Raw genomic sequence first — 11,786 nt, forward strand, 5'->3', positions numbered from 1 at the left:
GGGGATTGAAATCTCGCGAGACTTGGGACCGATCCGAAGTACGTCACTTCCGCTGTGGACATCGTTCATGGCGGAGTGCTTGTACATTTTTCAGTAATTGAAAGTTATAAAGCGGATTTGTGTAAAGGAGTCTGTGAGTATGTTTTGCTTTATTTGACTCTCACTTTCTTGTTAGGTACATTTTAATGTTCACAGAAGTCAATTTTCTGGGACTTGGTGTTTGCTTTTCTTTGTGTGTCCATCATGTTGTCCTCCTGTTATCATTTACACTACAGTTGCTAATTATTTAGTTAGTGTTAATATTGTCAAGTTATATAATTGACTCCAGTGGTTCATACTCATAGTCCTACTCCTTTGTTCCCTACATCAATGACATGTCTGTCATGTCAGATCATGTCAGTGGAGATTTTTGCAGTACACCTCAATTAATAATATTTTAATTATTGTAATGAATAGCTAATTAATTTATTACTCATTTATAATTAAACACACACAGGTAGGTGAAGATTGGGACTAAGAACCACTGATATAGTCAGTTTTCCTGTTTGTAAAACTTATACAGCTCTGTTTTTCATGATAAAAAACAATGACAAAAAAATCTTTAAAATCCATGTAAAACAGTGCTAATATTCATTTAAAAAATGCATTTTTTTTCTAATTTCAAAAATGGCTGTGTTTTTTAGGTCTACTTGTAAGCCTGCATCACAGCATCATGTCGGGAGGTCCCGCGGTCCGTGTGAGCATAGAGTCTTCCTGCGAAATGCAAGTGCAGGAGGTCTCTTTAGACGGCGTGGAGACCTATGTGCCCCCGCTGTCCATGTCTCAGAATCTGGCTAAACTCGCTCAGCGTATTGACTTTAGTCAGGGGTCCGACTCCGAGGAGGAAGGGGGTGAGGGGGAGCAGCGGGACCAGGAGTGGGGCAAGCAGGAACCCGAGGAAGATGAGGGTAAGATCTTCCATTGTGACTAATTATATAAAATCATCGGTTGTTTCTGTTGAAACCTGTCGTAAGGATGCTGCACACCATCTTTTTCCTTAATTTCAAAGGAACTGATTGCTCAGATTAATGGCTTCCTGTGGCTGTTCATGTTTTCTTTCTGCTTCCAGCAACGGTGAAGTTCCAGCCATCGCTATGGCCTTGGGACTCGGTACGAAACAACCTGCGCAGTGCGCTGACCGAGATGTGCGTGCTCTACGACGTCCTCAGCATCGTCAAACAGAAGAAGTATATGACTCTTGACCCTGTCTCACAGGATCCTATGGCTGGGAAGGTAAATACTGGGTGTAACGCTATGGGACCAATGGTTCTTACCTGCTGTGGTCAGTATACTTGTTTATATATTTTGCACTGAATCACAAGGGCATTAATTGTTTAAGTGCGCAAATGACCATGTGATAATTAAATGAACCCCGAACTCCACCCTAGGAGATAATGTCACTGTTGCGTCAAACTGTCATTGAGGATGAGCTGCCCTTCATCTGTAACTCGGTGGTGTTTTGCAACCTCCACAGAGCCCTCAGGTGTTCCAGCTCATCAGTAAGAAGAAAGCTCTGGCTAATGCTGCGCAGCTTCTGCTGAAAGGAGCGGAGAAACTCAGCAAGTCAGTGGCAGAGAACCAAGAGAATCGGCGGCAGAGGGACTTCAACTCGGAGCTGCTGCGGCTCCGCTCCCAGTGGAAGCTCCGGAAGGTGGGAGACAAGATCTTGGGAGACCTCAGCTATCGGAGCGCAGGTATAATGACAGGAGACGACTCGGAACAGGTAGTCAGATGTTGTCTGAGGTTCCTTATCCTGTAACACTCAGCCAAAGTTGCAGTAGTTCTTCTTACTTAGATGTTGTAACGTAACTGCATAACTGGCTGAACCTCCTCTGTTCATAGAATTTATTTCAAAGAGGCTGGTGTATTATTTTTACCTTGTCACTGATCAGAGAGCTGCGAGGGCCATAATGTATATAATATGGTCCATTTTCTAGGGTCCTTGTTTCCTCATCATGGCACGTTTGAGGTTATTAAAAACACAGACATTGACCTGGACAAGAAGATCCCAGAGGATTACTGCCCTCTGAATGTGCAGATTCCCAGTGATCTGGAGGGATCTGCTTACATCAAGGTGACAGTCTCTCTGTGTTTGCCTGCAGTTGTACGGTTGAAGATGTATAACCTGTTTTATACACTTTTTGGAGTTTAGTCTTTCATGTAATTACATTACATTCAATATGTCTGAAGTGTGTTGCAATGTCTTTAATGTGAATGTTTGCATGAAAGGTTTCGATTCAGAAGCAAGCTCCTGACATTGGTGACCTGGGCACAGTTAGTCTCTTTAGAAGGCAGCCAAAACCTAAAGCAGGTACAGTGTGGTTTTTCATCCATTTTATGACTGAAACTACAAGTTTACAATTATAACCTGTTTAAAAAAAAAAAAAAAAACTATAGACATGTAGTATCTCTGCAGTGATCAGTCTGGCATAGGTGAACCTTAAGACCCCTGACCTGCACTGCGTGTCGATGACTTGTTCTGTTTTCCAGGAACCCAAGCCTGGCATCTGAAGTTGGAAGCGGCTCAGAACGTGCTTCTTTGTAAGGAGATTTTCGCCCAGTTGTCCCGCGAGGCAGTTCAGATCAAGTCTCAGATCCCCCACATTGTAGTGAAGAATCAGATCATCTCACAGCCTTTTCCAGGTGATCCCCTTTACTGCAGATGTTTCTGTGGTGACTGGCACTCTGACTGTTTTGTCTCAAGTAGGGAGATCTCGGGACTGGACATTGTCAAACCAAACCTTCTCCTTGTGTATTGAAGGCCTGCAGCTCTCCATTTCTCTGTGCCACTCTACTGGAGACAAGAAGAATCAGAAGGCCTCTCCTGAAAAGCCTAAGCCTGATGATCACCTATATGTGTTGGAACACAACCTGCACCAACTCATGAGAGAGGTAGCTCATGTTCTGGAGATCCTCTGTAGTATTTCACACATACTGAGGCATCCAGTGTTTTTGTGAGGAAACCAATGGTGCTGTAATCGCTAATACGACATGGGTCTGTAAAGTTTGGATTTTGTCCAGTTTAAATTCAGTCGTTCCACAAACAGACCGTGACCTCCATAGTGTTGTTGCCTGGTTCTTCTTGCAGTTCCACAAGCAGACGCTAAGCTCCACAGTGATGCCCCATCCCGCTACCGCTCCTTTTGGACACAAGCGCTTGCGGCTGGCAGGCCCGATGGCCTATGACAAGGCGGAGATCACCTCCTTGCAGCAGAGCGAAGGACTGCTGGAGAAGATCATCAAGCAAGCCAAGCACATCTTCCTCCGAAGCAGGTAGGTCAGCAAGTCCTGGGTTCTCGCTGGTACTCTAAAAGTAACTTTTCTCTAAACCGTCAGCACATGTCTCCGAAATGTGGATTCAGCAGCATTTTTGTTGGATGACAGATTTAAGACTTACTGACATAGCAAACCTGCTTCAGATGTCATGAACAGCAATTTTTTTTTCTCTGCTGATCCATTAATATTTCAAATCGACCTGATTTGCATATTCAGAAATCAGTTCAGTTCATATTAAGGATGAAGAAAGTGAGGGTTCTCAAAACTCCTCCTCCTTTTCCTTGTACCAAACACAATGCTCTGATGGCAAGGAATATGCTTTTGTGTCACGGCAGAACGGCACGTACCATCGACAGCCTGGCCAGCCGCATTGAGGACCCGCAGATCCAGGCTCACTGGTCGAACATCAACGACGTGTATGAGTCCAGCGTCAAGGTGCTCATTACCTCCCAGGGCTACGAGCAGATCTGCAAGTAAGTCCTTATCGATTGCTCAGCCCATCAGAAACTTCAGCCTTCATTACTTGGGATAAATGATGTATAATTCATGTAGAATCTGTTCTGCTGTTTTCGATGGAATACATCCAGCTTCATCCGACAGCTACGCTGAACTTTCACCGTGAACTTGGAATGAATTTCAAGGTCGTCTATAGCTAAAAGCATGTGATGCAAGAAGGTAAAATTAGGATCAAGGACTACTGGCTGACTCATTGCATACTTTTCAGAGTGTGATATTGACTGCTCTTAGATATTTGTGCTGTCTTGGCAAGGACTCCCTTTCAGAAGAGATTTGAAGCACAGTGGTGTTGTTCCTGGCAAAATGAAGGTTAAATAAGAATATTGTGTTATCCTGTAATTCCTTTCAGGTCCATCCAGCTGCAGCTGAACATCGGGGTGGAGCAGATTCGGGTGGTCCATCGAGACGGGAGGGTCATTACACTGTCTCACCAGGAGCAGGAACTGCAGGACTTCCTTCTGTCTCAGGTGAGCTCCAAAGTTCTCACCTGCATTCTGATGCTGAATGATGACTTTGTAAATTCAGTTGCAGGGAGTTGCAGCGGGAGTGTATTAAGTTTGTTTACTCATTTTTTTGGGATCTTCTCCAAAGTGATGTATGACTAGGAGTAAAGTCAAGTGCACCAACAATAGACAAAAAGCTTTAGACATAGAAACAGGATTGTTGAAGCCGCGTGCTTGCTTGATACCACTAGGTTGCTGGTTCACGTCCCTGAATTAGCTGCCAATACAAGTGGCATTCAGATGCCAAATACATAGATAATTGTAGCAGATGGTGTTGGGCTCATTTATGTAGCTTTCAGGGAGTCGAGAGAGAAGTTTCTCTGAAAGAGGTGGGTTTGAGACCCTTCTTGAATGCTGGGAGGAATTCAACTGCTCTGAGGAACTGAGGATGCTCATTCCACCACATCAGATTCAAATTGGGAATCGATGGGTTTTAGACTTTGGGCCCATCATAATCCAGCCAGAAGTGGAGGAGCACAGAGGAGTGTTCGTGCTGGAGTTGAAACCCCAGCAATGGTCAGTAGGGCATTGTGAGAGGCTTTCCGAGCACCTCATGTGTATCATCTCCCCTTGGGTCCATTTGTCTGTCATCTGTAGATGTCTCAGCACCAGGTACACGCCGTGCAGCAGTTGGCCAAGGTGATGGGCTGGCATGTGCTCAGCTTTAGCAACCATGTGGGGCTGGGTCCCGTCGAGAGTATCGGGAACGCCTCCGCCATCACGGTCGCGTCCCCCAACGGCGAGTACGCCATTTCAGGTGCGGACAACTTCACACTGTATTTCCAAAGTTCTTATTTGTATGCTACGCCTAACCACGAGAAAACTGTGGGTTCAAAGCCCAGGCATGCATTTCAGTACATTGAGTCATAACCCAAATAGCTTTTTGAGATGATCACTTGTAAAAATTAGAAATTTCAGGTTCATGTGCCTCATTTTAAAAATCGTTGCATTCAAAGTGTGCGAGCCTCATCACCCTAAACCCCCCCCCACAGTGCGGAATGGGCCAGAGAGCGGCTGCAAGGTTCTAGTCCAGTTCCCCCGGAACCAGTGCAAGGAGTTACCGAAAAGTGACGTGATCCAGGACAACAAGTGGAACCACCTACGCGGACCCTACAAGGAGGTGCACTGGAGCCGAATGGAGGGCCGCAACTTCGTTTACAAGATGGAGCTCCTAATGGCGGCGCTAACCCCATGCCCCTAGCCCCCTCCTATTGCTGGCACCCCCTGGTGGAACTGAGTGGGCACAGGTGGGACTGACTTTTGAAGCCCAAACACGAGTGGTGACAACATGTACTCTGGTCATGGACGTACGATGGGCCTTGTAGGGCTCTGGTCATACTCATTTATTATACCCCCAGTGTAAGAATTTGTAGACAGCAGGCTGACAATAGGCATGGCATGGAAGGGGGTTCATGAACTGAATCTGTGTGTGTGTGTGTGTGTGTGTGTGTGTGTGTTCACGACAGGGAGGATCTGTCTGTTGCACAAACTTTCTGATGTTCTCACAGTGAAACCCTGGGTGCCCTTTTATTTTTTAAAAGTTAAAAATGCCCAAGTTTGTCGGTGATAAAAATAAACATCTCATTTATAACAAGTCAGATTCCCTTTTTACCCTTTGTAATTTCAAGCAAACTGTAAAATGTTTGTTTTTTTTTTTTTTTTTTTTCCCCCCCTCTCATTTCTGAGCTGTACTTAATCTGGTTTTAAAAGTAAAGTTTTATGTTGTTTTGACTGTACAGTTGTATCCTAGTAGCTATTAATTTGAATATACAACACACTGTTACAAGTGAAAGTTGCTTTTCATAAGTGTAAAAGGTGGATGGATCCTCATATGTAAACAAAACCGCTGTATAGTCTACAAATGTACAGAACTGTAGTATTGAACCTTGCGATGCTCATCTGTTGTTCAGAGAGAGAGAGAGAGAGAGAGATCGATCTGGACAGGAGCCAGAAATAACCGTCGTCTGAAATCATTGATTGCAATATTGGCTAAATGTCAATATGGAGAACATGGACCTGCATAATGAACATAAACTCATATTTTAAGGACCCAAAGCAGGATGTTGTACAGTTCTCGTACAAAGAGAACTGGTGTATTGAATGGACTCAAAGGATCCATTGCAAACACACTGAAGGTACTTTTACTCTCCGCTGATCATCCTGTGGTTGATTTAATTGGCTCATTTCAACTGCTGAGAACTGTGCCGTGTTAGTTTTGTAAACAGAGTCCTCAAAATACAATTGGATAAATTGTTTATTACCCCATTTCTTTGTAAACTCGCTGCACTGCAATCTGTGAAAGCTCAGTAATTCAGACGTCCCTTGATTTATTCACTGGTTAGGCTCTGGATAAAGCCATAATGAATTCAAAATTTGCATTTGTCAGCATCTGGCCACTTTCAATTTGCTTTATTTTCTATGTACAGTTGGTAAAAGTGCCTTGAGTTGTTCAGCAGCCAGGTTCTGTAGAAATCTTCAGATACAGCTGCAATACAAATGTTCCAAACAACTGTTTCATTAACTTTGAACACCAGTACAATTGGAACTCACTTAAAAAGAACATTAAAAAAAAAAAAAGTCTCTACTCAAATTCCTATTTGAGCAGGATTCCTGACTGATCCATCCTGTAAACGTGTGCAACATTCCTCGTATTGTCATTGATCGCTGATGCTCAGAAACCCACCAGACACAAGCTGTAACCTCTTGGAAGGCCAGATGAATGAATGCAGTCCCACTTTCCTATTCTGTTTTACCGCCGTACTATAGCTCGACGTAGAAATTGAGGTGGCGTTTGCTCTGTGAAAAGGACAAAACTCCTGAAATTAGGCGAATGAGGAAAAATACAATTAGAAATAAATAAATGAATGAAAAAGGTCTGTCTTTTTGAAAACTCGACACGAATGTTCGCAGCGGAAAGTGAGATCATCAGGGGCAGGGACCACAAGGACACAACCCTGTGCGCTGCTCTCTCCAGGTCGCTCAAGCGCAGTGCAGAGTTGCTTCATCTGCAGCACATGGAATCGATCCAACTGAAGGGTCAAACCCTCCAGTCTCAGTCATCGGTTACTTTCCTTCCAGCTGATCCCGGACCAGGACCTGATCGCCGTACACGACGGTACCAGCAGGAAGGCAGTACGGTCAGCAGCTTGTATATTAAACCTCCGGTTCATTGTGGGTCACCATCAATTAGCGAAGGCCTTCATGTTGTCAGAGACGCTCTAACTCCATCGCATTGTGTTCTGCAAAACAAACACTTGTTTTAAAATATACTAAATGTTCTTCAGATGCACCTCTCCTGTATGCTTTCGAAACACCAAGGCTTTAGTTTTAAGCTGAAGTCCACATGTATTACAGGGACAAGACTAGCATCAGTAGCAGAGTATTTAACTCTGTTTCCTTGGTGACGGCGTAACGCTACCAGGTAGGGCGTGTCGGCGCCATTGTCTCTTGACACGCTTGCAAATTTTGTTCAGGAGCCACATGGAAACCATGAGAAGACCGGCCAGGACCCCCAGGACGGCCACAAATCCGGCTAAATACTGCAGGTCTTCGTACAGCAGCTCTGAGGAGGGCGGCAACACCGTTTATTGATCAAAATACTGATGAACAAAAGGTGCATTTATGCGGTACGGCCTTGGCCTGAACCTGGTCATATAGACACGACTTGGACGCTTTAGCTACATGTACATCAGAGGTTCTTGACCTTTTCTGGGATGCGGCTCCTTTAAGAAATTATTGCACTGAATTTATTGTGCTGCGAATTGATTCGTTTCACATACAATTTTTAATAGAGTAATAGTCCTGTCATTTATTTATTTAATGTTTAACTTTTATTCACACAACCTTAGATAAGGCATTTACTCAGAACTGATACAGTAAGAATTGCTGGGCTGTGTAAACTGTAATTTGTATAAAGATACATAAAGTGTAATGTATAAATAAACACTAAGTAGTTTAACACTGGAAGTTGCTTTGAAGGAAACCATGAACTAAATGATTAAATTTAAATATGAACGTGGTGTTATTTTCAAAGGGAGTCTGTACTTCAGGGACCCCCTGTAGCCCATCTACGGAACCCCAAGGACTCTATGGACCCCAGGTGAAGAACGCCTGGTCTATAGCAACAAAAGGGCAAAACGTAACTATAAATACAAAAAAGAATCACAGACTACGTAGTTTCAAAACTTGTCACTTTGCACTCAAAGGTCCTGGGTTTGAATCCCACATCCTATTCTAGTTCAGTGATCAAAGTACTTACCCTGAATTAATGCAGTAAAAATTACCCAGCTGTATAACTGATTAAATTAAGTATATAAGTATCGACTATATGAGTAATGGGGTGCACGGTGGTGCAGCGGGTTTGGCCGGGTCCTACTCTCTGCTGGGTCTGGGGTTTGAGTCCTGTTTGGGGTGCCTTGCGATGGACTGGCGTCCCGTCCTGGGTGTGTCCCCTCCCCTCCAGTGGTGCGGCCTGTGTTGCGGGACTAGGCTCCGGTTTGCCGCGAGCCCGCTTGGGACAAGTGGTATCTGTGTGTGTGTGTGTGTGTGTGTGTGTGTGTGTATAAAGCCCAGACCGAGTCGGCCTACTACAACTGTGAAGATATGTATAAAGCTGTATGGACAGCACATCCTTGGGTGGGCTCATGTGCAGGTGACCGGTTACGCTTACCAGTGACCGTGAGAACGATTGCTGCTTCCTTACTGCTCCCCGACGACTCGCTCACGGACACAACGTAGTAGCCGGAGTCGGCGAGACGCACCCGAAGGAGCGTGATGGAGCCGTTCGCGTGGGTCAGCAGCCTGTGCTCATACTCGGCGGAGACGTTGCTGAAGGCCCCGGGCTTCCAGACGGCGACGCCGCGCCTCTCCCTGGGGGACAGGAACGTCCACTGGATGGTGGGAGTCCCGTTGCACGAGTACCGTGCCGGGAAGAGCACGTCGTCCTCAACCGCCGCCGTGATGCTCTGTTCCGGCATGTTGATGGTGATGGCATGTGCTGCACAGCAGGAGAAAGGAGAGCGCAGTGACCGTCAGACACTTTTTTCCAAAGGAACTTCCAATGAACTCTATGTAGTGTTACCAGCCCACACACCTTATTCACCACAGTGACTTACACTGCTAGATACACTACTTACAATGGGTCACTCATCCATACATCAGTGGAACGCACAAACACTCCCTCTGTCATTCACACACTAGGGGGGAACCTGAACAGCATGTCTTTGGACTGTGGGTGGAAACCAGAGCACCCAGAAGAAACCCAGGCAGACACAGGAAGAACATGCAGACTCCACACAGACTGAGCAGGGATCGAACCCATGTCCACTCACACCACCCAGGTGCTGTGAGTCAACAGCGCAAATTGCTGTGCTACCATATTACCATAGTATGAGAAAAATACAAGAATAGGGCACAATAATGGAATGAGAACAAAGTACAACAAGAAACAGTATAAAAAGTATGGTAAAGCATCGACAAAATTAAACCAATGCACAGGGATTATAATACAGATAATAAAGCAAATTACGAGAGGGAAATGAGAGGAACCGTGTCTTGTGCAAGTCATGCTGAACATGTGACCTGATGGTGCTCAGAGCTGGAGTAATAATAATAAAACTGATATAAGTATCGTTGACAGAATGGTGCGAAAACACTGGTTCGAGCTGTTGGAATATCAGATACAGCACACATATCTGCAGAAGTTTGTTCAAATAAGGTTTTACCCTTTGGTAAATATGTGCGACAGAAGACAACCCGTCACACCCAGGAACCGGTGACCCAGAATTCCAAAGCGAACCTGAAGTGCGTTTATTCTGTTCTTGCGAAACGCATTGAACACATTGCCCTGTGACATATGAAGAGAACAATGACAGCTGATATGTTCCTCCGTTCAGTTGTCACTTAGCAGACTTTACTGGCACAATTTCAAACCCTTGTGTTCCCAAAGCTCTCGCTGAACAGTCGTGCACACGAGATTTTCACAATGAAAATTATATACGAAACACAGATTTTGAATATATTATTATTCCTTTATACATAGGCAAAGTATTATTATTATTATTATTATTATTATTATTATTATTATTGAATTTGGCAGATGTTTTTCTCCAAAGCGACTTCCAATGAACTCTATGTAGCGTTACCAGCCCACACACCTTATTCACCGCGGTGACTTACACTGCTAGATACTCTACTTACAATGGGTCACTCATCCATACATCAGTGGAACACACACACACTCTCTCTGTCACTCAACCTGAACAGCATGTCTTTGGAGTGTGGGAGGAAACCAGAGCACCCAGAGGAAACCCGCGCAGACACGGGGAGAGCATGCAAACTATTATTATAATTATTATCATTATTATTTTTATTATTATACCTAAACTCTCTCCTTTCCCATCCTGAACTGCACTGCCTGCTTCACACAGGTTTCTGGTCATTGTCACATTTACAGATGTGTGAATCGTTTGTGTCTGTTATGAAAAATGCATTTCTGTCTCCTTCTCCCTTTGCTCGCAGCGCTATTACTCTTCAAGGTAAATATGACAAAACAAATACCCATGTGACGAAAGAAAGGCTCCTTTCCAATATACCGGCGAGGGCAGACGCGTAGGTCGGAGGGGCACGTTCGACACCGAAAGGTAACCTGTGGAACTAGTTTGGTGCCTAAATACGTGACCATACCGGTACCTTCCTGCACTTCCGTTTTCATCTAAATTTTTTTTTCCACTATCATTAATGAATTCCATTCATCTGCAATTTTTGAAAAAAAAAAAAAAAATAGAACACAAAGATTTAACGCTGACGGTTCCATTAATGAAACGAGAGGCGTGTTTATAAAGCATAACCGCGCCGTTCTGTAAACAGCGCCGCTGCTTTCTCCTCTCAACACGCATCAAAGTGGGACTCGGACACAAACAGGAAGGACTCGACGCTGCGCGTCCCGTGTGTGTGACAGCAGCCTTGAAAGAGAGCCCGGCGAAGAGGCCCGCTGTTTACATTCACTCACCGAGCCGGATCACGCCCATGCAGAGAGCAGCCAAGGGCAGCGCGGCGCAGTCTGGGTTCCAGTCCCGTGGGAGCAACATTAGAAAGCCGCCTCCATTTAAACACGGAACGTCTCCATCAGCTCATCCTGCGTCCCGGCTCTTCCCCCGGCCCTCGGGACGCCGCGCTCGACTCGAGCCTGCCTGCCCCCCCCCCCACCCGCCGTCCCTCCCCCGTCTCCGCCCTCTCCACGTCGACCCCGGCGGCCCCACGCAGGCCTCCTCCAATGGGCGTGCGAGCAATCACACGCAGGGAGCCCGTGGCGTGCGCTCGGACACGCCCGGCCACGCATGCTCGCGCTCGCCCCGCCGACTCCGGTCTCCGGCGCAGGGCGCGAGGACCTGCGGGGCCGAGCTTCGGGAAGAAAGCGAGAGAGCGTCGACGCAGATAAGAGACAAAGGCTTC

General features: G+C 45.6%; 2 protein-coding genes across 5 annotated transcripts; one reads left to right on the plus strand and one right to left on the minus strand.

Annotated features, from left to right (window-relative positions):
• Window positions 1-62: 62 nt before the first annotated feature.
• med17 (mediator complex subunit 17) lies at window positions 63-5,551 on the plus strand. Of its 2 annotated transcripts, none has more exons than XM_018748285.1 (13): window positions 63-137; window positions 684-947; window positions 1,109-1,272; window positions 1,514-1,733; window positions 1,977-2,113; window positions 2,269-2,350; window positions 2,530-2,682; window positions 2,801-2,931; window positions 3,128-3,312; window positions 3,651-3,788; window positions 4,181-4,298; window positions 4,932-5,091; window positions 5,327-5,551. In XM_018748285.1, the coding sequence occupies exons 2-13, from the start codon at window positions 713-715 to the stop codon at window positions 5,533-5,535; spliced, it is 1,932 nt and encodes a 643-aa protein (XP_018603801.1). In that variant the 5' UTR covers window positions 63-137; window positions 684-712; the 3' UTR covers window positions 5,536-5,551. The 2 variants fall into 2 exon arrangements, with proteins under 2 accessions (XP_018603801.1, XP_018603800.1); XM_018748284.1 differs by having other exon boundaries at window positions 63-133.
• A 1,913-nt stretch (window positions 5,552-7,464) lies between these two features.
• Window positions 7,465-11,528, minus strand: vstm5 (V-set and transmembrane domain containing 5). 3 transcript variants are annotated; one of them, XM_018748287.2, is made up of 4 exons: window positions 11,344-11,528; window positions 9,004-9,330; window positions 7,753-7,896; window positions 7,494-7,573 (listed from the first exon to the last, which is right to left on the minus strand). In XM_018748287.2, exons 1-4 carry the CDS (start codon window positions 11,420-11,422, stop codon window positions 7,542-7,544), a joined length of 582 nt encoding a protein of 193 aa, XP_018603803.1. In that variant the 5' UTR covers window positions 11,423-11,528; the 3' UTR covers window positions 7,494-7,541. The 3 variants fall into 3 exon arrangements, with proteins under 3 accessions (XP_018603804.1, XP_018603803.1, XP_018603802.1); XM_018748288.2 differs by lacking the exon at window positions 7,753-7,896 and having other exon boundaries at window positions 7,465-7,573; XM_018748286.2 differs by lacking the exon at window positions 7,494-7,573 and having other exon boundaries at window positions 7,580-7,896.
• Window positions 11,529-11,786: the final 258 nt, after the last annotated feature.

The sequence above is a fragment of the Scleropages formosus genome, chromosome 10 (genome assembly GCF_900964775.1).
Source record: "Scleropages formosus chromosome 10, fSclFor1.1, whole genome shotgun sequence".
Taxonomy (NCBI): domain Eukaryota; kingdom Metazoa; phylum Chordata; class Actinopteri; order Osteoglossiformes; family Osteoglossidae; genus Scleropages; species Scleropages formosus.

Bases quoted from the DNA above. Each gene is read 5' to 3' on its own strand.
- med17 (XM_018748285.1), top strand. From the start codon at position 713: ATGTCGGGAGGTCCCGCGGTCCGTGTGAGCATAGAGTCTTCCTGCGAA. The intron at 3,789-4,180 runs GTAAGTCCTTAT...AATTCCTTTCAG, and splicing joins GGCTACGAGCAGATCTGCAA to GTCCATCCAGCTGCAGCTGA. The intron at 5,092-5,326 runs GTGCGGACAACT...CCCCCCCCACAG, and splicing joins CGGCGAGTACGCCATTTCAG to TGCGGAATGGGCCAGAGAGC.
- vstm5 (XM_018748286.2), bottom strand. From the start codon at position 11,422: ATGTTGCTCCCACGGGACTGGAACCCAGACTGCGCCGCGCTGCCCTTG. The intron at 9,331-11,343 runs GTGAGTGAATGT...CCTGCTGTGCAG, and splicing joins CATGGGCGTGATCCGGCTCG to CACATGCCATCACCATCAAC. The intron at 7,897-9,003 runs GTAAGCGTAACC...CGCCCTCCTCAG, and splicing joins AATCGTTCTCACGGTCACTG to AGCTGCTGTACGAAGACCTG.